Genomic DNA, 27,938 nt, shown 5'->3' on the forward strand with positions numbered 1-27,938 from the left:
CCAGATCCACGTTTGTGGTGACCCCTAAGAGAACGGTTGAAAATAAACTAACAAACAAAAAACCTGTTGATGTTAACAGATGCACATTTATGATAGTCTTAGGATTCCTTTTGTGACAAAAATTATTGGAACACACATTTCTTAGTCCATAAATTTTATTTTATTAAAGTTTAGAATTTGGTGATGTAGAAAGTTTCATAACTTTGCAGAGAACACAGTAGTCCAGTTTCTGGACAGTGGTAACCAATGGGTAGAGCTCTGCCATGCAGCCACTGTTGGGCCCTTAAGCAAGACCCTTAACCCTCTCTGCTCCAGGGGTGCCGCATAATAGACCCTGAGCTCTGACCCCAGCTTCCAGACTAGATGGGATATGCGAAAAATTAATTACTTATTTATTACAAAATTATGCGAGATCATTGTCTATTGCTGGCATGTCGAAACCAAGAATACAGGATACAAATGACCCACAGATTCTTAAAACACATTTATAAGTGGCCCACAAAATGATTTTCCAAACTGAAGGCTGACAACAGATCCCTGGTAGCACAAGTTTCTAATATAAATGACTGAGCTAAAGCCCTTGACTACTTTTCCAGGTTCCACCCAAGTCTAAGTGGATTTTATCAGGGTGCTTCCATCCACCATCCAAAAACATGTAGCAGGTGAAATGGTTGCTCTGCATTTTCCCTAGATGTGAGTGAGTGAGTGAGCGAGCAAGTGAGTGAGTGAGTGAGAGAGGGAGCAAAAATGCCCGGATGAGAAGGCGAGCTCTGTTTGGCCCAGACGACCCCGCGTTAAATTTGTCCACGAAGTTTGTCAAAATGTACTATAAAAATACAACAAATTTTATTTTAAAATATAGTCGTTAAACTGTATATATAGTGTAGAAATAAAATCAGTACACTCTAACAATGTTTTTGTTTTTTGGTTGTGTCTCAAATCGCGGCCTACTCCCTATTCCCTATAACAAGGCAAATTTCACTAAGAGTGCGCAGTATGTTTATGCTATTTTTTATTTAATCTATTAAAACAAAACAAAAAAAAGTTAAACGTCTGATGTTTTTAGTTTTGTTTCGTTTGCTATAATGAGCACGTTTTGGACATAAATAAAAATAAGGGTTCCTAATTAGTGGGCAAGGTAGGGAATAGTGTGTGGTTTGGGACACAGCTTGTGAATCAGGAACATGGCGGAATGTGGAGAGTCGGTGTCGTGTGAGCGGTACAAAGCTAAGGATGTTCTTCCTTAAAGGAAGTTAAATAATGGGTTTTATGCAATTTAACTGTCATTTAGATTCTTTATTCTATTGTTTTTACGACTGCGAAACAAAAGCATGGTTATTTGTGGTTACCAGGCTGAAATACACGCATATAAACATAACTAGGTAGCTCAGTGCTACTGGGTACAAGTGAAGTCAGTTTCAGTTTGTTTACAGCACATTAAGCCTTTATAACATATTATAACCGCTTAACTTCTCATGTGGGAACCACTTTCAACTGTATATAAAACTCCAAACCCTCCAAAATGAATCGCAAGAAAGACAAGGGCTTCGAGAGTCCCCGACCTTACAAACTATAAGTATCAATTTTATTCTTACACTGTCTCACATTAATACAACAATTGACTGTAAACAGCATCACTGTAGTTCTTCTCATTTAACAGTTATTCTTTATCTGATAACACAACCCATCAGGTGGTGTGCATCAACAACATCAACTTCCAGAGGAAATCAGTCATTGTAAGTTCTTATCTTTCTTCATATTTACATTCACAGGCCACATTGTTAGGTACAGCATATAAACACAGGATACTAAAATGATAGTCTATGTAAATACGACTGCATTACTTACTGCAGATTTTTAGATGTACATTTGTGTTCAAATCTCTTTTTTCTACATCCCAAATATGCTAAGAGAAGCCATTGAGAATATTGCTTTATTACATGCTACAATACAGTCCATTTTTCAAATTTGTAATCCCTTGTTTCCAGTGTCTGTTGTCCTGTACTGTACAATAAATAGGCCTGTTTCTTGCTCCACCTTGCTTCAATACATTTACATGACATTTACATTCTTAGCATTTATCAGACACATTTATCCAAAGCGACTTCCAGGATACAGTGTAAGCAATTGATGGTTAAGGGCCTTGCTCAAGGGCCCAACAGTGGCAACCTTCTGATTACTAGCCCAGTACCGTAACCACAAGGGTACAACTCACCTGGGCCCCTGGTCATAAAGTTAAACCAAATTTAGCACAGGTTCTTATGTACAGTACAGGTTACTTGGCAATTGAAATACAGATACCTAATGTGGTATCATGTAGTCAAAACATCATTTCCATAGGGTACTATGCAGTGAAAATGGACATTGAGGTGATAAATTATATCCATAAAGGATATAAATGATGCTTAGTTGGTATTAGGAATATTGTGTGCCAAGTAAACTCAACCCACACAATTACAAACCATACAGGTTACAGGGTCCATGGATTTATCAGATCAGGTAAAGATTTTTCAATAAAGTGGCCATTGATATAAAGCTGGACAGGTAATCATCTACATGATGGACCGTAATGCATGTTCGTGGGACGATTTTGGTTTGGTACTCTCAAACTGGCTAGCTCTATCGGTCTAACATATCTAGTGCAAAACTAAAGTAAGGAACTTCTGACACTGAACCATGTGTGTTTGCTGACTACATTTGCCGAAAATTTGTTTTGATGGTGTTTTCACTGAGCTTTCTTGTTAAATTGTGTTTGTATCAGGGCTTTGTGGAGCTGACCATCTTTCCCACCGTGGTGAACCTGAACCGCATTAAGCTAAACAGCAAGCAGTGTCGCATTTACAGGGTGCGAGTGAATGATCTGGAGGTGCCCTTTATTTATAACGACCCCACACTTGAGGTCTGCCATCATGAATCCAAACAGTAAGTGGTGCACTTTCAGATTTTTTTACAGCAGTCAAGGAGAACAGAACATACTCTAGCCAGCTTAAACATTTAAAAGACTTTGCACTCATACAGGCAGCTGGGTAGTAGGTACACTATATGGCCAAAAGTATTTGACATCCTATTTCAAAAACAAATGGCATTAAAATAGAGTGACCTATATGTGAATTGTCCAGCTATAACACCAGACACTCTTCTGTGAAGGCCTCTCACAAGTTTTTGAAATATGTCTGTTGGAATTTTTGCCCATTTAGTCAAAAGAGCATTTGTATAGCTGGGCACTGATGTTGGTCCATTCCGAAGCTGTTTAGTGGGGCTGAGGTCAGGGATCTGAGCAGGACACTGAAGTTTTCTTAAACCAAGCTTTTCTTCACGCTTATGTAGAGCGTGCTTTGTGAACAGGGGTACAGTCATGCAGGAACAGAGAAGGGCTTTTCTAAAACAAAGTTGGATGCAGTTTAATTGATTTATTACACGTTAGCAGTTGTTGTGGCTGAAACACATAATTTCAGTAATTATAGGGGGTGTCTCAATACTTTTGTCCATATGGTGTACATCATTGTGGATTATTGTAACATTTTGGAAGGATTTCATTTAGTTTTGGACAGTTTAATGTGTGCTGTGTTTATGTTGCAGGAGGAACCTGAACTATTTTTCCAGTGCGTACGCTGCAGCTGTGAGTGCTGTGGATGCGGATGCTGGGAATGGAGAGCTGTCCATTAAAGTACCCTCTGAGATATGGAAGCTTGGAGATGGTGAGCTTGGTGTCTGATACACTTGTATCATCAGCACATACACCACACACCCTGCTGTACTGGGAAAGATCCAACATCTGAATAATCTAAAGCTATTTAGTTTTATAATAGTCTGTCCTGTTTTGAATTGATTGGGGGGGGGCACACTGTAAGTGTATACATTTGCAGAAGGCTTTTACATAGTTGTATGCAAAAGTTTTTCAGTGGATGTTTGTTTTTTGTTCCTTTTTATTAATTTTCCTCATCTGATTTGATGTACTATAACCTCCCCTTATAGGGGAGTCAGACTTCCTAACAGAATATTTTTTGATCTGTGTGCTTCATTATCAGAGATTAAAGTTCTGAAGGTGTACATCGAGTTCTCACTGGACCAGCCTAAGGGTGGGCTCCATTTTGTTGTACCTGACATGGAGGGCAGCATGGCTGAAAAGGGAGCACACGTCTTCTCCTGCGGATATCAGAATTCCACAAGGTCAGCAAACACCAAAAGTAAAAAGCTACACGTTATGGATCTAGAGCTCTGCCAGGTGGTCGAGGAAGCTGTGATACGGCTCTCTAGGAGACTCCGCCTCTGTGAAAAGAAGTGCCGGAGGTGACAATAGGCAGTCTGTGGCTGTCCTTAATCAGGACAGGGGTGGTAGATACCTGGAGTTCATCCATACCTTTTCAAAACCCTGCTTTGTGCACAGAGGCACGTAATGCTGAAACAGGCAAGGGCTTTCCTCATGAAGTTGCTTTAAAGTAGGAAACATTGTTTGTCATTGTTTTATTTTATTTCATTGTTTCAATACACCTGTTAGCAGTGAGTGTGGCTAAAACACTCAAATTCAGTCATTAAAAGGGGTGCCCATGTATTTTTGGCCATATATTAAACGTCCAGGGGCGGCACAGTGTCTCGGTGGGTAGCACTGTCACCCCACAGAAGGTCCTGGGTTCGATTCCCAGGTGGAGCGGTCCTGTTCCTTTCTGTGTGGAGTTTGCATGTTCTTTCCGTGTTTGTGTGGGTTTTCTCCAGGAGCTCTGGTTTCCTCCCACAGTCCAAAGACATGCAAGTGAGGTAAATTGGAGATACAAAATTGTCCATGACTGCGTTTGACATAAAAAAACTTGAACTGATAAATCTCGTGTAACCAGTAACTACCTGTTCTGTCATGAATGTAACCAAAGTGTGTAAAACACTTGTAAAGATGTTAAAATCCTAATAAATAAATAAATATGAAACATCCAGCAATTTTGAGGTGATTTGGTGTGATGTGCAGGTTCTGGTTTCCATGCGTGGACTCGTACTCGGAGCTGTGCACGTGGAAGTTGGAGTTTACTGTGGACGCCTCAATGGTGGCAGTGTCTGGCGGTGACCTCATCGAGACCATCTACACACATGACATGCGCAAGAAGACCTATCACTATCTGCTGCCCATCCCCACTGCTGCCCCCAACATCTCACTGGCTATAGGGCCCTTCGAGATTCTTGTGGACCCGTACATGCATGAGGTGGGTGTAGTGAAGCTGCTCAGTAACAAAATAACACCATCAGTTCACACTGAAGCACAACCACATATGCGTCTATGCATCATTCTCACTGACCCCTTCATCCTGGTCAGGAACATTAGGGTGCAAATTGGATGTTTCCTCTTGTGGCCACTAGGTGATGACAGGGAACCATTGGACTTTGTTTTTACACACACCAGACATCCTAACAGTAAAGTCTGGACTTCTTTCTTCAAGAACTGCCACGTTTGGCTGTTTTTTAATTATTTAAAGGCTTCGTAATGCCAGAAAATGACCTCACTGTTCATCAAGCTATGACCTTAACTATATTCTTCACACTCTACACTTTTTTATTTACCAATACTGGACCTCCTAGTTGATACCACTACATAGTTTTTTGTTTTGTTGCGTAATAAGACCCAGTGATGTCATTGGTCCAGCCTTTTCCTATAGTTTTTGTATTTCTCTTAAAAATATATAGTACTTCAAAATAGACAAATTAGCTAAAGACATGTCAAATATCTGGTTTTAGTAAGTTAGGCTGTGTTTATAATCGTGATTTTGAGATCTGAGTGGTGGCTATCGACCGGGCCGGGCAATGCCTGAGGGAGGGAAAGAGGAAGGTCAACTGCTTTATCAATACAGCTGCACAAGGGTAAATGACTCACGGAATAGCATAGCGATTCATAGTTCTAATGTTTTCATTTAAAAAAAAATATGTTTTAGGTTACACATTTCTGCCTGCCGCAGCTGCTGCCTCTGCTGAAGCACACCATGTCGTACCTGCACGAGGTGTTTGAGTTCTACGAGGAGATCCTGACATGCCGCTACCCATACTCCTGCTTCAAAACGGTTTTTGTTGATGAAGCCTATGTGCAGGTCTCCTCCTACGCCTCCATGAGTATCTTTAGGTAAATTACAGTACAGGGGTGTACAGGGGTGCTAGAAAACGAAAATGTTAATCTGCTATATTAGTAAGACATGCCAATACTATACTAGTGTTGACAGGCAGGTCAGTTTAAATCCTTTGCTCTGATCCAGACCAAAGTGTTCTGAACATGTGGTCAAAAATATATGGACACCCCTTTTGTCAACAGGTGTATACAATTAAATATATCTAATAAATCATATGTTGTGTCATGGCAACAGTTTGGAGTGGGCGAGACGGCTATTTTCTGACTGTGCCTTTGTGCAAAACATTGATTGCAAACCAGGCCTTCTTGTACATCAGTGCCCGAGCTCATAAATTTCTGGACGCACCCCAGAATTCAGTTTAAAACTTTCATACAAGAGTGGAGATTTACAGCATGTGGTGTCTTATGCCCACATAAATAGGGCTAGTCTAACCTTACTGCACCTCTTATGGAGTACATGGAACACCACTGGAAAGGTTGGGGGGAAAAAAGACCCAAGCTATGACCTTATGCCTAGAGGAACTTTATCCTGGTCTATATAAATTGGAGCGAACTTTGCAGTGGACATAAAGGCTTTAGTGTCCGGCAGCCCCTTAGCCATCCTAATGTTAATATTGATTGCTTGTGGACAGTGTCACCCATGATCTGGCAGCCACCGACTCATGACAGACCAACAGGACATTTCTTTACATGCCATCTTCCCTCATGACCTTGTCAAGTGAACAGTGTTTAACATGCTTATGAAATGGTGCGGTTAAACTAGCCCTATTTATATTTATAAGTCACCAGCTGTATTCAATCATAATCCCTGATAAAAAATATTAGGAAATCATTCCACAAAGGTAAATGTTATTGTATCTCTGCACCACAGAGGTAATCCTCTTTCTGTATGTTTATATGTATGTATGACCCCCGCAGATTTACATACGTGTTCAACCCTTTGTGTCACATAAAAAGAATCCTTGCAGAAATATTTAAAATCCCAGGACTGACATGACTGTTAATTATTTGTTTGTGTTTGATTTTGCAGTACAAACCTGCTCCACAGTAGTGTGATCATTGACCAGACCCCACTGACACGCCGCTGCTTGGCACAGGGCCTGGCACAACAGTTTTTTGGCTGCTACATCTCCCGTATGTCATGGTAAGTGGCGCTCTACAGAGACAGCTGCCAGCCTTAAAGGGAAGGAAGGCTGAATTGGGGTATCACTCTATTACCGCTGCAATAGTGACACCTATTTGGTTAAGGCTCCTGCACCTGGTCAAGTTGTGGAAGATTTTTGTGAAACTCAAGGGTGCAGTGGAGAATGGAATATATGTCCAAAGTGTGGGTGGAACATGAGGGGAAAAACACTGGTGGAATCCACTAGAAACAGACACACTTTTTTTTTTTTGGAGTTCTACCTCTGTTTTAACACTCGCTCTCTGATAGGGCTGGGGTTTGTTTTGCTAGCACTGTACTGCTAATCGTTTCAACCCAACGTAAAATTCTCTTCTGTTACATCTTACTCCTACTTTTTTACTCTTGTACTCTGGTTTTGCACAGATTGCAACACAGTTTTGGAATCAGCCTTCTCCAAGATGTTGCAATTGCACTGGAGGTTTGCAGAACTCTTGACACAATGCACCTCCTTATGTGCGCCTTAAACCTGAATCAGATGTTTGGGCTCCAGTACCGCGTACTGCCTCTCCATTTGGATGTGTGCAGGCTCGGTTGCATAACCGAACACCATCTGTTATTGAGAACAGTCGGTCGTGTGTTAGTGCTGTTCACGTCTGTAATTAGAGTCAGATCGCTATGAGTCTTAGCCATCGTTTCACACCGACTCCCTCCCCGCCTACATCGTTCTTCCTGATGTCCGCCTCACGTCATGTGCTTTAATTTGCTGTTTGAAGGTACAGCTGTGTGCCAGCAGCATTTATTTTCAAATGGGGTGAAAGTTTACATGTACTTATGAGGGATTGCAATCATTCTGCAGGTGTTTTTAAGACTACAAATGCCACATTCTGGCATGGTGTCTAAATTTCCTTGGTAGTGTTTGGTTGACTAGCCGTTGATTTCTCTGTGCCTAAATAAATACACCTAGTCTGATTGTATCCATAAAGTAAAATGTAATAATCACGTATTAGTGTATGCTCCTGTTCGCCTGGACGTGCCATTAATTTTGAATGGCTGTAATTGTTGGGACACATGAAATTTTATGTCAGTAACCTAGATAAATTCAGTGGTCTGACACAAGTTAAAATTTGAGTTTTAGTAGCGCCACCAACCTGGCCAGGTGCCCAAACAAGCACAGTTGGCCATGTTTGTGGAAGTGAAGGTTGGACAAGGTCTCTTCCCGCTGTGACATCCAATCTCTGAGACTGGTCCACGCATCTGTGAGAATTGATGGGTGGGGGATGTCACATGAAGCTTAGCGTGGCTCCCCATACTGCTCTGTGTTGGAACCCAACATTGGCAGGAGATAAGAAGTGACTGTAGATTTGACACATGTCGAAGGGGGCGTGTGGTGATCCAGCTTTTTTTCATGTCTTGTTAGAAATACACAGGTCTGTCAACTGTTTGCCAGCTAACCCTTAGAAACACATTTTTGTATGTCTGTGTCAGATTAGCTTGAGTTTAATACCCTTCTGCTTTGGTTGGCAGGTCTGATGAATGGGTCCTGAAGGGCATCTCAGGCTACATATATGGCCTCTACCTCAAAAAGACGTTTGGAGTCAATGAGTATCGGTACTGGATCCGTGAGGTAAGAAGTGAGACTGCTGGATGTTTGAAGATGCCATTGAAGAAGCAGTTGAAGTTGCTTTATTTGGTACTAATTGTGTGATTTCCCTCAGGAGCTGGATAAGATTGTGGAATATGAGCTGAAGACAGGAGGTGTCCTACTGCACCCTACTTTCATTGGAGGAAAGGAAAAAGACAGGTAATGCTTACCCATTTGCACATGCATGCCAATAAACACACACACAAACCAGTCAAATAACGTTTGTATATTATCAGTGGGGGAGAAGGAGAATCCATACTGTATTTCATACTTTTTCCTATCAAGTATCAGTTGTTTTAATGTTGAAACTGATAGCAATTTGTACATGTGCGCATATATATATATATATATATATATATATATATATATATACTGTATATATACAGTGTATCACAAAAGTGAGTACACCCCTCACATTTCTGCAGATATTTAAGTATATCTTTTCATGGGACAACACTGACAAAATGACACTTTGACACAATGAAAAGTAGTCTGTGTGCAGCTTATATAACAGTGTAAATTTATTCTTCCCTCAAAATAACTCAATATACAGCCATTAATGTCTAAACCACCGGCAACAAAAGTGAGTACACCCCTTAGTGAAAGTTCCTGAAGTGTCAATATTTTGTGTGGCCACCATTATTTCCCAGAACTGCCTTAACTCTCCTGGGCATGGAGTTTACCAGAGCTTCACAGGTTGCCACTGGAATGCTTTTCCACTCCTCCATGACGACATCACTGAGCTGGCGGATATTCGAGACTTTGCGCTCCTCCACCTTCCGCTTGAGGATGCCCCAAAGATGTTCTATTGGGTTTAGGTCTGGAGACATGCTTGGCCAGTCCATCACCTTTACCCTCAGCCTCTTCAATAAAGCAGTGGTCGTCTTAGAGGTGTGTTTGGGGTCATTATCATGCTGGAACACTGCCCTGCGACCCAGTTTCCGGAGGGAGGGGATCATGCTCTGCTTCAGTATTTCACAGTACATATTGGAGTTCATGTGTCCCTCAATGAAATGTAACTCCCCAACACCTGCTGCACTCATGCAGCCCCAGACGATGGCATTCCCACCACCATGCTTGACTGTAGGCATGACACACTTATCTTTGTACTCCTCACCTGATTGCCGCCACACATGCTTGAGACCATCTGAACCAAACAAATTAATCTTGGTCTCATCAGACCATAGGACATGGTTCCAGTAATCCATGTCCTTTGTTGACATGTCTTCAGCAAACTGTTTGCGGGCTTTCATGTGTAGAGACTTCAGAAGAGGCTTCCTTCTGGGGTGACAGCCATGCAGACCAATTTGATGTAGTTTGCGGCGTATGGTCTGAGCACTGACAGGCTGACCCCCCACCTTTTCAATCTCTGCAGCAATGCTGACAGCACTCCTGCGCCTATCTTTCAAAGACAGCAGTTGGATGTGACGCTGAGCACGTGCACTCAGCTTCTTTGGACGACCAACGCGAGGTCTGTTCTGAGTGGACCCTGCTCTTTTAAAACGCTGGATGATCTTGGCCACTGTGCTGCAGCTCAGTTTCAGGGTGTTGGCAATCTTCTTGTAGCCTTGGCCACCTTCATGTAGCACAACAATTCGTCTTTTAAGATCCTCAGAGAGTTCTTTGCCATGAGGTGCCATGTTGGAACTTTTAGTGACCAGTATGAGAGAGTGTGAGAGCTGTACTACTAAATTGAACACACCTGCTCCCTATGCACACCTGAGATGTAGTAACACTAATGAGTCACATGACATTTTGGAGGGAAAATGACAAGCAGTGCTCAATTTGGACATTTAGGGGTGTAGTCTCTTAGGGGTGTACTCACTTTTGTTGCCGGTGGTTTAGACATTAATGGCTGTATATTGAGTTATTTTGAGGGAAGAATAAATTTACACTGTTATATAAGCTGCACACAGACTACTTTTCATTGTGTCAAAGTGTCATTTTGTCAGTGTTGTCCCATGAAAAGATATACTTAAATATCTGCAGAAATGTGAGGGGTGTACTCACTTTTGTGATACACTGTATATATATATATATATATATATATATATATATATATATATATATATATATATATATTTATGTGGAGTGTACAGTGTAATGGAGACTGTGGAATAGAGATGAAGAAGCAGGGTGGCGTAGAGTGGCAGGTATGATTTGCAGGGTATCTGCCAGGGTGAAAGGGAGAGTCGGCACAACAGTAGTGAGACCTACTAAGTTGCTATAACAGGAAGACAGGAAAGTTATGTAGAGGTGGCAGAGATGAAGAAGCTGCAAGCTAGGACAAAGTTTATTAGAGGGACGGCGCAGGTAGAATGTTTTGAAGACAAAGTTAGGGAGATTGAGATGGTCTGGGCATGTGCAGAAGAGGGTTGAGAGTTTTGTAGGAAGAGGGTGCTGAGAAGGAGAGGAAGGCCAAAGAGAAGTTTTATGGATGCTGTGAGATGGGAAATGCAGGTAGTTTGTGTGACCGAGGAGGATGTTCAGGAGACCCTTTACAGCCAAAAGAAGAAGAATCCAGCAGGTCCTGTTAGGGTTCTACAGTGCAGGGTTCTACAGTGCAAGCATAGAAAACTGGAGCTGGAGGAGTCGAGCAGTATATAAGTCTGAATGCAACACCCCAGTCTCAACCCCTACCCACCCAAAAAAATCTATAAACACACACTGCTTTGTGCTTGTAATATGTAGACGAGCAGCAGATGCACTTCTAAGGTTTTTTTCTTTTCCCAGTGCAATAGTTCAGGTCCAAAGTTTACATAGTCTCGCAATAAACAGGTATGTCATGGGAGTCTTGGGATTTTTGCAACACGTACTTCTTTGTCCAAAACAGCTAGCACAGACAACTTGTTTAGCACACATCTAGAATAATAATTTCTTCCAATTTATGTTGGACAAACATAGACAACTGCCCGAATGCGTAAAATGTGCTTGTATTTTTTTTCCTCCTCATTGGCAAAAAGCTTTCTTTGAGACTCTGCGTCTGGACACTTACAGGTTCATGCTGAAGCTGTTTGTGGCTTGGCTGAGTCAAACTGAGGGAATGATGGAACTAACGAAACATTGTTCTTTTTCAGCCCGACTCCCCACCTGCATTTCTCCATCAAACACTCACACACACTTTCCTGGGAGTACTACAAAATGTTCCAGTGCAAAGCTCACCTGGTCATGAGGCTGATCGAGAACCGAATCAGCATGGAGTTTATGCTGCAGGTAACCACAAAGATATTGGGGTTTTTTTTATCTAAAGGCTTTTGCACTAGCCCAGTTTGGCTACATCTCTCAACTCATATGACCATACGTCATATGGCGTCATATAACCAATGTCAGGTGACCACCATTTTTCAATAACAATTAAATACAAGCATGCCTATCCTTATGTGTGCTGACCTCAGATCAGATGTTTAGGCTCATTTTTATGTGACTTTCTTTTTCAGGTTTTCAACAAACTGCTGAGTCTGGCCAGCACTGCATCGTCACAGAAGTACCAGTCACACATGTGGAGCCAGATGCTCTTATCCACCTCCGGCTTTCTCAAGTCCATCTCCAACGTGTCGGGGAAAGACATCGGACCCTTGATGAAGCAATGGGTGTATCCTACATGCACTGCTTAAAGTTTAGAGATTCTGAAGCACAGACTACTGGTTCTTTGGGGTTCCTGGGTGCCGTAACATTCTAATACATTATTTTCCAACAGAGTCCCTAGTCTGCTGTGTCTGAAGCAGGAACGTGAGCAGCAGAGGAAAACATTTGAGCATAGCATGTTGTTCTATGTGTGTTCTGGCTCTCTTTATCAATCCACTGCTTACCAGTGTAAAGAGGAGAAGATATATGCTAGCCTAAGCCAATCTTGGCCAGCAAGTCTGTTGTGCAAGTAACAGGGAACACCAGATTGCTTAGGGGAATTGAATACATTCAAATTGAAACTTTTTGCTCCTGTTTTTAAGGGTTTCCAAAGCAGGTCATTCTTGTTTGCATACCTGATTTGGCACAGTTTTATGGATACCCTTGTTGACACAACCCTTGTTATTTTAATCTGGGCTTGGGACCAGCACTGAGAGCACACTGACAAGTGCACCTCCCAGGGACTAGGCTGTTTAGCCACCCCTCCTTCCTTAAACATAACCTATAATATCTGTGTAGATGCCTGACCCACTGATAGCACCAAGCACCCCAATAACTGAATGACTGTATACAATAAAATCTAAAATCCAAAAAGCTTTAATTTTATCCTATATCCTGCTTCAACCTTGTTTTGATGTTTCCTGAGCTCTTTATTCACAGAGATCAAAGTGGGGTGGTGAAGTTTTTTGGCAGCTTTGCTTTTAACAGGAAAAGGAACGTGCTGGAGCTGGAGATCCGCCAGGACTATACTTCTTCTGGCACCCAGAAATATGTGGTGAGTCCAAGAGCCCCTGTGGTGACAGTTTTTAACAGGAGTGATAAAACGACTGATCATACAAATATAAATCACCTAAACGGGACTTGTAGGCATGTAAAAGGCAGTTCCCTAAACTGTTGCAGCAAAATTGGAAGCATATAATTTCCTTTACATAAATGGTTGATTCATTACACCTGTTAGCAATTGTTTTGTACGTTAATTGTAAGGATAAATGTCCATGTGTTGTTGTGTTTCCATGCAGGGCCCCATAAAGGTGACGGTTCAGGAGTTGGACGGATCCTTCAACCACACGCTACAGATAGAAGAGAACAGCCTTAAACATGACATACCCTGCCATTCCAAAAGCAGAAGGTATGACCAAACAACCTAAAAGACATTCTCAACAGGAGAGTGTGGGGGTGTCTTTCATTGTATTAAAAACGGATTGTGTGTGTATTTTAGGGAATAAAAGATACACATTTTAAAGGTTATAATTTATGTAGAAATGACAATTCTGTGAAGGGTGAATAACTCTTAAGTGTTAATGCTCATGGCTGTGGGTGTATTTATTTTTTTAGAAACAAGAAGAAGAAAATCCCTTTGATGAATGGTGAGGAGGTTGACATGGACCTATCAGCCATGGAGTAAGATTTCAATTCTTCATTTACGTTTCCTGCATTTCACAACAAGCCTGAGTCACCAAGAACTGGCTATATTTTATCTATTAGACACGTTTTTGTGTCATCAACACTGTCTATTCTTTTTATAAACTAGGAAGATGATAGTGTGTTTTTCAGTTCTGATAGTTGTACAGAGTTGCAGGTGACATGATAAGGCAGTGAGTTTGTGTCCCAGAGCAGAGAGAGGCAGTAGAGGCAGGGCTGGTAGAGACAGGATTGGTGCAGAACTAAGCAGAAGAGCATCCACCACATTCTTCAGCCAAGGGTGAGAAGAAGGCCAGAATAGAATCAGTCTGTCGATTATACCTGTTTTCTTCACCAAGTCCTTATATCAGGACATTTTGGAGAGTATCTTACTGATGGCATGGCCACATGTCAATTTTTTGGATTGGTGCCCAGTGCAGGGTATTCCTTGTCCCTAGTGTTTCCTGGTGGAACTGGTTCTACTGTGAACCTGACTAGGATAAAATTAAAATAAGAATTGGTTATTATAGCTACTAAACTAAATGTAGCACCAATGTTACATGATGATGTGCTGAGGGTTGTCTTTGCTTGTGTGCAGTGCCGACTCTCCACTGTTGTGGATTCGGATCGACCCGGACATGTCGGTTCTGCGGAAGGTGGATTTAGCCCAAGCTGACTTCATGTGGCAGTACCAGCTGCGGTACGAGCGGGACGTGGTGGCACAGGAGGAGGCTATCGTGGCGCTGGAGAAATTCCCCTCTGCTTCCTCACGCCTCGCCCTCACAGACATTCTGGAGTACGAGCCGTGCTTCTACAAAGTGCGCATGCAGGCCTGCTTTTGCCTGGCCAAGGTGAGAATAGGGTGCCGGCATCTCGTATCTCACCCCAAACAGTCCATCCATTTTGCTAGACCTGTAATGACACATACCTGTCACAGTTCAGTGTGTGTTGTGTTGTTGTATTCTTCCCATGATGCATTATGACTTAAAGTTGTGAATAACACAGTCTAAGCAATTGAGGTGTAAAAGTCTTGCTCAAGAGCCCAACAGTGGCAACTTGGCAGATGTGCATTATGTGTATTATAGAGACACCGTCGAACCTTCGTTTTTTCAAACTCAGCCAATGTTTGTGTGGACATCTGGCCAGGTGTGTCTCTGCTGAGATTTAACTCAGCAGTGATCTTCAAGCCTGCAAATTAAAGCAGAATTCATTCCCAGATTTACAGTTAGCCACAACTAAAAAGCTAAGTCATGGCTTAGTTGGTAACTGAACCACAGTGGTGGACCATTTCCAGCTAAAACCTTCCAGTCTCCAGTCTCTAACCATGCCAACTTTAGAAAAGTGGTGTGACTGTGCTTTAGGCCAGATAAAATCAGTGACTTGAAATTTATTAAAAACAAAAAAACACACTTACATCTTTGCAGATCGCCAACGCCATGATGAGTACATGGTCCGGTCCTCCAGCAATGAAGTCCCTCTTCACACGCATGTTCTGCTGTAAGAGCTGTCCCAACATTGTCAAGACCAATAACTTTATCAACTTCCAAAGCTACTTCCTGCAGAAGGTACCACTTTGGGTCCTCTTATTATTATTATCTATTATTTTACTACTTCACTTTTAAAAATCAAAGCTGGTTTCTAATGGTTTTTCATGTTTTTGGTAGACCATGCCAGTGGCTATGGCATTGCTCAGGGACATACAGAATCTTTGCCCCAAAGAGGTGCTTAACTTCATTCTGGACCTCATCAAATACAATGATAACAGCAAGAACAAGGTGAGACATCTATAACATTACAAATTCAGGTTATTGTAAGTTAGTGTGTTTGTCTTCTCTATTAGTCATGTCCAACTCCTCATTGTATTTACTCACTCCCCCCCCCCCCCCCCCCCCCCCCCCCCACCTGTGCATGTACAGAACTCACATCAGCCTGAAAAGATCCACAGACCAACACATGCTTCCCCCAACACTTCTTTTTTCACCAAATAAGAAGGGATATATTTCTACAAAGAACCTTATGCACAGGAACACAAACTCAAACTCTTTGCACTAGTGGGCTAGTGTATAAGTGCCATCCAAAGTGCCTAATTGGCTTTTAATGATTCTTTTTTTCCTGTATGTTCCCTCTTTTTATCTCCCAACCTACTCATTTCCAATTTCTGATTGTGAATCCGCTGCCACTTTCACAACCATCGATCTGATCAAGGAGAGGCAGATCACCACACACCCCTTTCGACACGTTAAATATGTGGCCCCTTCTTATCACCTGCCAGTGATGAATTGGGTTCCCACACTAAGCTCCATGTAACCCTCCAACTCGTGCAGGTGCCTGGACAGTCCCAAAGATCACATAGTGCAGGGGGATAAGTCCCGGTCGGACCTTTCCTTCCTCAAACATGGCCAATTGTGTGTGAGAACGCGTAGCCAGGTCGGTGGCTCCGCTGAGATTCCAACTTGCGAATTGAAACACTGTTTAGTGGTGTGCTAGCGGGTTAGACCGGTACACAATCGAGCGCTTTTTATGGTACTTACTGAGGTGTTGAAATGGGAGTATGTGTATTGTTATTTGTCTTTCGCTCCAAAACTTTACTATGTTTACTATTAATAATGTTTCTATTATACTTTATTGAACTCTGTATATGTTCTTTACTTATGGAGAGACCGTTTCCTGCTGCAGCATGATTGTTGTTTATCAGGAATAATAATCATAAACCTGAATAAAGAAAAATAAATCTTTAGATTTTTTCTGAATCTGTCAGATTTGTTTTTTTGTGTCTCTCTAGTTTTCTGATAACTACTACCGTGCTGAGTTGATTGATGCCTTGACCAACTCATTAACACCAGCCATCAGCATCAATAACGAGGTGCGCACTATAGACAATCTGAGCGCAGACATCAAGTTTATCTTGGAGGAAGTGACTCGCTACCTTAACATGGAGAAACTGCTGCCCAGCTACAGAAACATTGTCACCGTCAGGTACGTGGACTTCCTAGTGTTAGGTTGCACGCTCAGCTTAATGCAAACTAGGGATGAACCAAAGCTCTGAGTTCTGCCCATACTGATACTAATTGGATACAGAGATCCTTACCATAGCTGAGCCCTTCTCTCTGTTGGCAAGCTGTGCAAACCGCCTTAAGCATGCATCAAGTCCAGGGATAATGGGGATGATCTGTGTTGTCCCATGCAATACTGAAAGTTGGTCTCAGATCTCGGAATATCCCTAAAAACAAACCTGTAAACAATTTAAAATCTGCCGGTGCAGATGCCGACATCCCTGGGAATCCAGTCGGTGCTGCAACACTGTTAGGCCTGACATGACAAAACTGCCCTGTGCCAATTGGTGGGGTGGGGTGTAAAGCTGCTCATTTTTGGGTTTCCTTTCTTTCCTGTTTATCTGAGAACTGTGATGTTGCAGACACTCTGGGCAGCTTGCAATGTTCAGTCAGCTTTCATTTCTGCTCTTTCCCTTTTCTATCCCCTTTTTCCTGTCTGAACCCACCATAGACAGATGAGAAGAAGCCAATATATCTGGGTAATTGGATATGGCTAGATTGGGAGAAAAGGGGAAAAAAGGTTTGTTCTGCCTCCTGAGCTGTGAGTGCAAGTCAGTATGATTTAAATGCTGCGTAGTTTTGATGTTAGATCATGTTGGTGATGTTACCCGTTTTGGTTGGTGCAATCGTTTTGTTTTTTTTCATTTTCTAGCAGATGTCATTGTGTTATTGTTACATCTGCCAAAGCTAAATACTCTTCAATATTTAATTACTTTTATTCTGTATGTTTGGTAGCTGCCTACGGGCCATCAGGATGCTGCAGAAGAACGGCCACATTCCCAGTGACCCCAGCCTATTTAAGGCATACGCTGCATACGGGCATTTTGTGGATGTGAGGGTTGCTGCTCTGGAGGCTGTGGTCGACTATACCAGAGGTGCTTTTTCTCTACATCAGATCAGTTATCCAGTTTTAGGTTTTGTTTACACAGGGCACCCTTTTCCCAACCTTTAACATATAGTTTATTCATTGTTTTTTATATATAAAATTAACTGTAGACAACTGTGTGCACTCTGGCAACCACTGCCTGCTGGTCCACACCCTGGCTGGCTGAGCAGGGCCACAGACTTGCAAAAGCCACTGTGCACATCCTTACACTGGTTGGCATCAGATTTTTTTTACTGGGTCTCAGCATACATAGGACCACACTTCTTTATCTGTATTCTTTTGTCTCTCATTTCAAATAGTTATTTCTGTTAAGAGCACAGCTGGTCATCTGAACGCATTATTACAAACACAGTCAGACGAACAATTTCTGCCCTTCTAACCTGAGCTGGGCATGTACAATTAAGCTTCTAGCTATTATGATTGTTTCTACAGATTACGTAATGTTTTAATGACCACATTTAGCACTGGGTTGTAAACACAGCTTGGTTCTTTCGTCAGCAGGGTGACAACCACACGCACTTCTCTTTTTTTCATCAACAGCGTTGTAAACCCTCCAGCTTTCAAACCCCCTAAGGAAAACCAAAAGACGTTGTAATGTTTTATGTCTGTCTTCAAAACTGCATTTACGTAGTGCAGGTTATATGTGTTTTGGCATTTTGCCAGTTCCGTTTTATATGAGGTATGAGTTTGAAAATCCAAGTCTGTGTTGTTTGTTAAGAAGTATATCCATCTAATATTGGACATTTAAAAACAGCTTTTGACTTTCAGCAACGTTGTAGAAATGTTCATGCCCTAGAAAATAATAAAGCATGTTTCGGAACCTATACAATATCTTTACTGCGGTTCGTACAATAATTTGCATGATTCTACAGATTGGAAAAGCCCCGTGTTGTCCTGCCGTCAACAGACTGCATCACTAATTAAAAAAAAAAAAACTACGCTATATGACCAAGTTTGTGAACACTTAGCCACTGGAGTTTCTCTACACCAAACGTATCAAACCATGCCCATGTGCCTTGCTTTGTGCACCCCAGCCCACTGAAATGTAAGGCATAAAACATTTTTAAAGGATTTTATACTTAAGAAATTATTCTGGCTAAAACCTGGCTAAAAGCCTAATAAAAAGGCGTCTCCATACACTTTTGGCCATACAGTATATGTTAGCCTGCGTTTATTACAAATTCATGTTGATTTATGTGATTATATATCATATTTAATAATAACCAACCAACCAATAACATGTTGAAATACATATACTGTACGTAATACATATATATTCACAGAAGAGAAAATTAAACGTCATTACACTTAAATACACATTGCCTTGATTAAATGAACAAAAATAAGAATAATAAAGACTTTACAATTCCCTGAACATTGGATATGATGTTAATAAGCGCCATCAAGCCAAGGTTCAAAAGGACGTGTTTGTGTTGGCACAGTGCTGTAATGATGAAGCCCTCCACTAAATGAGACCAGAATCATTTTTGGGTTTGGACTGGGACCGACTCAAGTTTAACAAGCTCATAAAAAATTTAGCATAGCATGGCTGATCAGTGCAGGCCTAATGTCAAACCTATTAATCAGACTGTGCCAGGCAGCACTGAAAGAGGCCTTTGTGTAACTGTGTGTGTGTGTGTTTTTGTGTTTATTGCCAGTGGACAGGAGCGCTGAAGAGCTTCAGTGGTTGCTGGACCTGGTCCAGAACGATCCAGCACACTACGTCAGGTCAGTGATGTTGTACAAAGAGGGTATGAAAACATTTTCCGTGACCTCACACAATCTTTTTTTTTTAAAGTGAATAAACATTTTTCTCGGCACAGCACAGTGGTGTGAAGCAGCATGTGCTGTCCCGGACAGCTGGGTTTGATTCTTTCCTCCAGTCATTGTCTTTAGGGAGTTTTGCATTTGTCTGTGTGTCTTCAAAACATGCAGATGGTGAATAGATTAGTGTTGTCCTGCAGGTTCCAATTAGCACTGGCCGTTGACCTTAATCAGGATGGAGCAGTTGTTGCAAATTTAATATCAGTTTTCTTTTTAGTGGCCAAACTTCAATTCCACATAAGATTTAATTATTGGATAATTTAATAATTAATTATTATTGAGATTTCATTATTATTATAGTTGTTATCAATACATTATTATTGTTATTATTATTAGGGCGACATGGTGGCTCGGTGGGTACCACTGTCGCCTCACAGCAAGAAGGTCCTGGGTTTGATTCCCAGGTGGAGCGGTCCGGGTCTTTTCTGTGTGGAGTTTGTATTTTCCCCCCTGTGTCTGTGTGGGTTTCCTCCGGAAGCTCCAGTTTCCTCCCACAGTCCAAAGACATGCAAGTGAGGTTAATTTAAGATACAAAATTGTCCATGACTGTGTTTGACATTTAATTTGTGAACTAATGAGTCTTGTGTAACCAGTAATTAACTGTCCTGTTATGAATGTAACCAAAGTGTGTACAACATGACGGTAAAATCCTAATAAATAAATAAAATATTATAATTGTTGATAATATTATTATTAGTAGTATTATATTATATTTGTATTATTTTCAATATAGTATAATGTTTTACTATATTATTATTCTAGTATTATTACATTTTACTATATTGTTATTACTATTTCATTATTATTCTTTTATTATTACTATATTATTTCAATTTTTTTGTTTTTTTTTCCTAATATTCGTATTTTTACTTTTTTTTTTAATTATTATTAAAAGTGTTGTACTATATTTTTTATTATTATAGTGTTGGGGCCAGTGATAGCTCAGTGGTTAAGGTACTGGACTAGTAAACAGAAGGTTGTCGGTTCAAACCCCACCACCACCAAGTTGCCACTGTTGGGTCCCTGAGCAAGGCCCTTAACCCTCAATTGCTCATTGTGTAAGTCGCTTTGGATAAAAGCGTCTGCTGAAAATGTAAATTTTATTATTGTTTTTGCTCAGCTGTTTCTATATGGTTATTATTATTGTTGTTTACTATATCAGGGGTTTTCAACCTTTTTGGACATGCGCCCCCCTTCGTGTGCCAACCGTGAACTTGCGCCACGCCCCCCTGCCCTTCGTCAACCACCACAAGCTAAAAGAACGTAATTAATGTTGTGCACATTATATAATTTTGCTGATTGAAAATATTATTTTAAAAAGATAATACAGTCCGACCCCATCTGAGCCGATTCTATCAGCACATTATATAAATTCGTGGTTCACTTTGGTAAATCATAAGCGGTTCTTGCTTTTTGATGTAGATGAGAGCAGAAAACGTTACTTCACAGAGCATAGACAAAAGTTCATCAATTACTAAGTTGGTTAGTTCGGGATCATCTGCTCTGACTGACAACGTTTAGCTCCACAGGCAGAACGACTCTGACTCTGTGGTAATACTCAGTATAATTAAGCCTGAGCTTTTTAAGGTAAGCGAGTCACACAAAATGTTCTGTAGTAGTTGGTGTTTATTTACTACCGCAACATTCATTATAACACTAAACACGGAGAGATGACTGAGAAAAGAAACTTACGCTGCGCTTAAAATGAATTGACTCCCGAGTCACTTATAATCGATACTGTGAACAGAGCGTCTCTCTTAAAGACACAAACACGTCTTATAACAGCGGTCGTTGCTTTTGTCACCGGTTATCTTCGCTGATAGCTCTATTTTGAAGGTTTTTTTCAGACAGAACTGAATAACATTAAACGTGCGTGTGAGCGTGGTCAGTTAGAGTAAAGAAATATGTCTCCCGTGGGTGAAAAATGAATTGCTTTAGTTTTAGAAGTAAAAAAATCTCGTAATGCCACGCCCCCCGGTCAGGCACTCGCCCCCCCCCCCCGGGTACCCCTGTACTATATTATTAAGTACTGCTCTTAAGTGACATTGCAACTTAAATAGATACTTTTAGCCGTTTAATGACAAACAGCCAGCAAACAAATTGCTAATAATTTGCATTAGACACATAAAAGTTTAATTTAGAATTGTTGCTTTTTTGCAGACATAAGATTCTTAGCATGATGTCCAAGAATCCGCCCTTCACCAAAGCTGCTGAGTCGCCCCTGTGCACCGAGGCTCTGGTGGACCAACTATGGAAGCTGATGAACTCTGGTAGGTCAAAACGAGAATCACAGTTTTTAAAATGCCTTTGTAGTCCAAATACTGAAAATGTGCAGCACTCTTACTAGACATTGGCAGCCATCAAGACCAACTGCAGATGCTTCAGTCTGTGTAGTTCTAACACGCTGGGCTTTGTGGTTTCACCTTTATGGTTAGTTGATGTTAATTGGCACGGATGTAGAAAGTCTTTGTTTGCAGCTTTTAGTACATCAGAGCCAGACGTGTTGGCTCAAGTTTGAAGAAACAGCACGGATTTTATTATTTTCCTCAGAATTCTCTTCATCATACTGACCTATAAACACCAGCCTTATTTATTTGATGTGAAGTGCTGCGGATCTGCTTATTTAACACCAGTAAGCTTCAATGCTCGTTACGACATGGAAAAATCTCATAAAACACAATCTAATCGAAAACACACAGCCTTTTAAAACCCCCCGTCGATTCTGACAAAGTCACTGCTTTGCAAAGTTTCGGGCAAGTTTTTAGAGAGCTGTGCTCATATAGTATTCAGTTTTACTCCTTACAGCCCCACTTTTGCACTTTGGCTACAGAGTCCAGACTTGTGCTTTAAATAAACGTAATCCCACTCTTTCTGTATGGTTTTCAAGTCTAAAGCATAAAATTTAGTGTTTTTCCAGTGTAAAATACCAGCTCCATGTTTTGAATGCTATGCTTTGACCTGATGGATTAACTAGGCATTTTTTCCACAGGTACATCTCATGATTGGCGTTTACGTTGTGATGCTGTAAACGTCTACCACACTCTTTTTGGCCTGACGAGACCAGCCTGCCTGCCTCTCCCTGAGCTCGGCCTTGTTCTCAATCTGAAAGAAAAGAAGGCTGTCCTTAACCCCACCATTAAATCAGAACAGGAGGGTCCGGAGCTAATGCCAGAGATGATCTTCACCGGCAGTGTACGCACATTTCAAACTTTATTTACTTTAGACTTTTCAGCTGTTCACTGGGTCACATTTACGACAGTGTTCCGATTATTACATTAACCGTTCTTTCTTTTAATCCCAGGTTATTTTTCAGGTCAAACCTAGTAAATGGGTTGCCAGATTTACTTTTCTGCTAATAATTTAGTGATAAAAAGATTGTTGTTTCAAATAAGACCCGGACACCCTAGCTGAACTCTGGTACTGCTACTACCTTTTAAGTGAGGGTAAAAAAAGACCAGAGACCAGTGTGCCTAGAGAATAGTAAACAAATAAAATGTAATTCAAATATTATTAACTCTCTTCTCTTGTTCCTCAGCCTTTGTCCCGTTTTTCGATTACGGGGTCGGCATTTCCGGCTTCCCGTTAGGGGTTGCCGGCGGGATTTGGCACAATTTTTACGCCGGATGCCCTTCCTGACACAACCCTCCCTATTTATCCAGGCTTGGGACCGGCACTACAATGCACTGGTTTTTGTGCATCTAGCGGCTAGGTATCCATAGGACAATTCAGTGTTTTCCAATTAGCCTGGTGGCATGTTTTTGGACTGTGGGAGGAAACCGGAGCACCCGGAGGAAACCCACGCGGACACGGGGAGAACATGCAAACTCCGCACAGAAAGGACCCGGACCGCCCCACCTGGGGATCGAACCCAGGATCTTGTTGCTGTGAGGCGACAGTGCTACCCACTAAGCCACCGTGCCGCCAATTCAAATATTATTAACTATCTGGCACAAATGTGATTGTCGTTCAGCAAAATAGCATTTTTTCCAAATTAAATCTGTAATGATGCTCTGAGGTTGGGGGTGTTGTGGAAGGGGCGGTGTTGGGGGGCTGAGCCACCAGAAACGGCTGCAAAGATGAGACTTCTCGTTCTAATACCGAAAGCTGCTCAGGCCAACTCTGGACCCAGTGTTTGTTTTGCTATTGGTTTGTTTTAAGTGTGACACCATTACAACCAGTTGTGAGGTTGAATCTGCACATTTGGGTCACGATATCTTTTCAAATGTCACCTGAGCCAGCAAACCTTTTAGTTTTTCTATTTTGAGGGCTTTGAGTCGTAAATAATGAAAACAATTTTATGAAATGGCTAAATTCTGTATATAAGATGTTCTTTAAACTCCCTCTTCAGATCAAGGATGATCAAATCGTTATAGAGCCGGCATTGGGTAGCATGGCCCTTGCTACTCAGGGCCTGAAAAGGAAGGCAGAGACTCCCCTGGCTTCGCCACCAGAGCCTGGACAAGTGCTGCAGGATGAACCAATGGTCAAAGCAACTGTCAAGAGCCGAGTAAGTCACAGATTGTAATACATGATTGTAATAAATGCTAGTTCTAATTCACTGAGAGAACATGAGGACATTACTCTTTATGAGGGCGTACTGCCAAAATCTTCTCATACTAGAGGCTAGAGACAAGAGCTGTACACCAGCTCCATTCTCCTCCTGTACATAATTTCTTTTCCATCCTTAAACACAGTTGCTGTTTATATCTTGCAGATATGAATATTTGTTGTATTGCAGGGGAAGCACAGTGGGTCGAAGGGCCTGGGTTTGATTTCCCGGCTGAGTGGCCAGGGTCCTTTTTGTGTGAAGTTTACATGTTCTCCTTGTGTCTGTGTGTGTTTTCTTCGGGAGCTCCTGGTTTCCTCACACAAAAACAAAGACATGTGTATGCGCCTGTGTCGGCTTTTAAAACAGGGTCATGTCGGTGCTCACAGATCATGACACAATGCAGCTCCTCAACAGTAATTATGACCCACTCTTACGTAAGACACCTTTTTATCCAGATATTTCACAACTTTTCTGAAACCCAGGGAAAATGTGATTCATTGTGTGTGTTTCTCCCAATTTCTGACTTCTGAAAACTCCAGAGAACAGTAAGCCATCACTATGTTGTTGTTGTTTATTCAGCATTGATTTCCTTAAAGTTAATGCTGGTTTGTTTGCCTAAACTAGCACAGAATGAAACATACAGTATATTCATTTCATTTCATTCACGCTTTGTGGTGTGTAATCCTAGAACCAGCAACAACCACCCAAAAACAGGTCTGCCATGAATTAGAAGCTGCTGAAACATGGATGATGCTGTCCACAGTCATGCAGGCTTGGTTATATCTGTATTATAAGAATAATTAACTAATGTGTTTGTTTTGTTTTCCAGTTTCCCACTCAGGATGAAGAGGACATAGATATGGATACAGTTCATGACAGTCAGGCGTTCATTTACCACCACCTAAACATGCTGGAGAGGCCTTCCACACCAGGTAAGCTGTGCAACCACAAATCAACAAAGTATTTCATTCAGCTACAGATCAGCTTAGCTACATGTTCACAATTTTACAAGCCTGAGACATGTTCTCTGTTGTCTTTGTCCACCAATCAGCTTATGTTCTAATTCTACGATGTAATTATTAATGTGGCTAAACTTCCTCGTAGGTCGAGAACCCCCGGCAGTAGAGCAGGTTGCGATGTCCATGCCAGCCACTCCAGTGCCCGGTTTTATCAAGGAAGGCACCACCTCTTCCTCGTCCAAACACCACCACCATCATCACCACCATCACCATGAGCACAAGAAAAAGAAGAAGAAGCACAAACACAAGCACAAGCATAAACACAAGCATGAGAGCAAGGACAGAGAAAAGGACCGTGATTTTATGGGCTTCTCAAATAGTCCAGCCAGCATTCGCTCACCCTCTCTGTCTGACTGAGTTCATCTTCACGCTGTGCATCTGCATAAAGTTACTGTCCTGTCTGGAACTGAAGGCTTTTAATACCAGGTGGCAAGATGGACTTTTTAACATTATAAAGACTTTTTTTCATTGGTGAAGGATGTCTGGTACAGTAAAAATGTACCATATCTGCACGGAGATGGGATATCAGAAACATTTTAATTATCACATCCACGAAGCGAACTTTGACTGTTAGGAGTCTGTAAACCCATGTTTGTTTCCAGTGCAGGGATTTTATATCCAGCAATTTTATTGCCCGCCCTAGAAGAATACTTTTGTAGGCCTCTTATTAGCTCATGTGAAAAGTCAACTGAATTGTAATTGGCTTTAGGATGCAGGAATACCCGCCTCCACAGGGCTTTAAACCAGGTGCCCAGAGGCACTTATGCAGCTTTTGTTTGCATTAATAATTAAACAAACACCCATTATTATGTTTTAATCCACATATTCATCACAAAACACATCCTAATAAAGGTTTTATTGTTTTTTTATATATATAATAGTGTTTATTACCAATTAAGTTTGTAGTTTCCTTTTCCGGGTGTAACACGCTGGAGCTGCGCTGTAGGATGCAACATCTCTGCATAATACCACGACACTGTGAAACAGCTGTACTTTTAAAGCTTTAAGTTGATTGGTGAAGGTGTCGTAATGTAACAAACACATCACAGATACGGTGCAGCATCACAGCTGTTAAACTTGCCCCTGACAAATTTCCATACAATAAGTAGGATAAAAAAAAAATTATAACATTTAGCATTTAAAAATATTCATGCATTTAAATATTAAATTCTAGTCTCTTGCTTTCCATTTCACTTGTTGTCACATGACCAGTCGTAATCTGTTTTTACATTTGAGCAAGTAAAACTCTCCACTCCTGTCCATCCTGTTATAAATGTGAAGGAAACTCAGATTCAGTTTTTTCTCCGGTGTTGACTGACCACACACATACACTGAGCTCTCAACACATGGACCACTGAGGCCGCCTCTCCTACAAAAAATGTCCTTTTACCAACTCCTGGAAATGACAAATTAGCTGTAAACCTTACTTGTGCCATGAAAAGCAGCATTTTCATCCTCAAGCAATCTTCAGTTCAACATGAGAAACTTATTCATTTCTGTCCAGCTATGAGTTCTTAATGTTATATTTTACAGTGTTTTTTCCTTGTAGAAGTTTTATAATCTTGATAATAGATAATGTTTTGTCCTTTATAATAAATGCAAATAAAAACTTAGAATTGTGGTTAACTGTGATACAGTCCAATGCAAACAAGGGCTTTGTGAACTGGCATAAACTACCAAGGTTTGTTTCAGCTTGCTGTTGATTTTACATTTGCGACAGTGAATCTGTTTTCTCTACTTCAGTGTTATGGAGTCCAACAGTTCTCCTCTAACAGACCACACACACAATCTGTCCAGAAGAAATTTATGTTAAAAAGCTAATGAGTTGATTCAGGTGTAGTTTAAAGGGCTAGAACTGGAGTCTGAAGCTTTAGTGTTTTGGGGTTTTTAGTAGTATGTTGTGTTTAAGTTGTGTTTAATCTTGCTGCTCCCAGAACACATTGTTTATTCTAGAAAAACATTTACATTTTCTTACTGTAGTGTGCAGTTTAGTTCTTTATCAACACAGGCCATATTTCAACATGTATCCATGCAGCAGCAACACAGCTCATATGCTTAGTAAGAGAATACACTAATTCTTGTTTATGATTGGTTGGCAGGAATATATTAATTCTTTATAATGGTATAGTTCAGTATATAGGTTAAAATCACAGTTCCAAATCTTATATATTCATAATTGTGAAACAGCTGCCACTTGCTAAACCCCCTAGCTCCAGGTGCCCAGACCTGTTTCAGAGAAACCACATCACAGTAGCAAGTGGAAGAGGTGTCGTCTGACCATTTCTTCCTCAAACACTTACAATTGTGTTTGCGTGGATGCCCAGCTGGGCTTGGCTCTGAGATTTGATGTTTGTTTGTTTATTAGGATTTTAATTCATAAGGTTATATAAAACACAGTCTTGGACAATTATGTATCTTCAATTCATGTCTTTGGATTGTGGTAGGAAACCGGAGCACCCGGAGTAAACCCACGCAGGCATGAGGAGAACATGCAAACTCCACACCTAGCCTCTAGGTCTAGGACCTAGACCTCCCCACCTGGGGATCGAACCAGGACCTTCTTGCTGTGAGGCGACAGTCCTACCCACTTAGCCACTGTGCCGCCCCTCTGAGATTTGAACTTCAGACATTCTGGAGTGGCATTAGACCACTGCGCCACCTGAGCGCCCCATCGGAAAACCTTGTTAAGAATAAAACTTCAAGAACAGGTTTGGTAA

At 41.3% G+C, this 27,938-nt stretch overlaps 1 protein-coding gene across 1 annotated transcript; it reads left to right on the forward strand.

Moving 5' to 3' along the window:
• Positions 1–1,184: 1,184 nt before the first annotated feature.
• taf2 (TAF2 RNA polymerase II, TATA box binding protein (TBP)-associated factor) lies at positions 1,185–26,847 on the forward strand. Its single transcript, XM_062991591.1, has 27 exons — positions 1,185–1,219; positions 1,661–1,736; positions 2,762–2,922; positions 3,580–3,698; positions 4,029–4,170; positions 4,958–5,189; positions 5,913–6,097; positions 7,131–7,244; positions 8,748–8,847; positions 8,939–9,024; positions 11,943–12,078; positions 12,303–12,457; positions 13,150–13,264; positions 13,509–13,618; positions 13,825–13,890; positions 14,102–14,191; positions 14,489–14,741; positions 15,315–15,455; positions 15,555–15,665; positions 16,673–16,866; positions 17,679–17,818; positions 19,488–19,557; positions 21,814–21,923; positions 22,643–22,845; positions 24,002–24,160; positions 25,032–25,134; positions 25,307–26,847. Exons 1-27 carry the CDS (start codon positions 1,185–1,187, stop codon positions 25,576–25,578), a joined length of 3,678 nt encoding a protein of 1,225 aa, XP_062847661.1. The 3' UTR covers positions 25,579–26,847.
• Positions 26,848–27,938: the final 1,091 nt, after the last annotated feature.

The sequence above is a fragment of the Trichomycterus rosablanca genome, chromosome 3, assembly GCF_030014385.1.
Source record: "Trichomycterus rosablanca isolate fTriRos1 chromosome 3, fTriRos1.hap1, whole genome shotgun sequence".
Classification (NCBI taxonomy): Eukaryota; Metazoa; Chordata; class Actinopteri; order Siluriformes; family Trichomycteridae; genus Trichomycterus; species Trichomycterus rosablanca.

Excerpts from the sequence above, each read along its gene's own strand:
- taf2 (XM_062991591.1), top strand. The coding sequence starts at position 1,185 with ATGGCGGAATGTGGAGAGTCGGTGTCGTGTGAGCG. Across the intron at positions 15,666-16,672 it reads ATGATAACAGCAAGAACAAG|TTTTCTGATAACTACTACCG; the intron begins GTGAGACATCTA and ends GTGTCTCTCTAG. Across the intron at positions 19,558-21,813 it reads GATCCAGCACACTACGTCAG|ACATAAGATTCTTAGCATGA; the intron begins GTCAGTGATGTT and ends GCTTTTTTGCAG.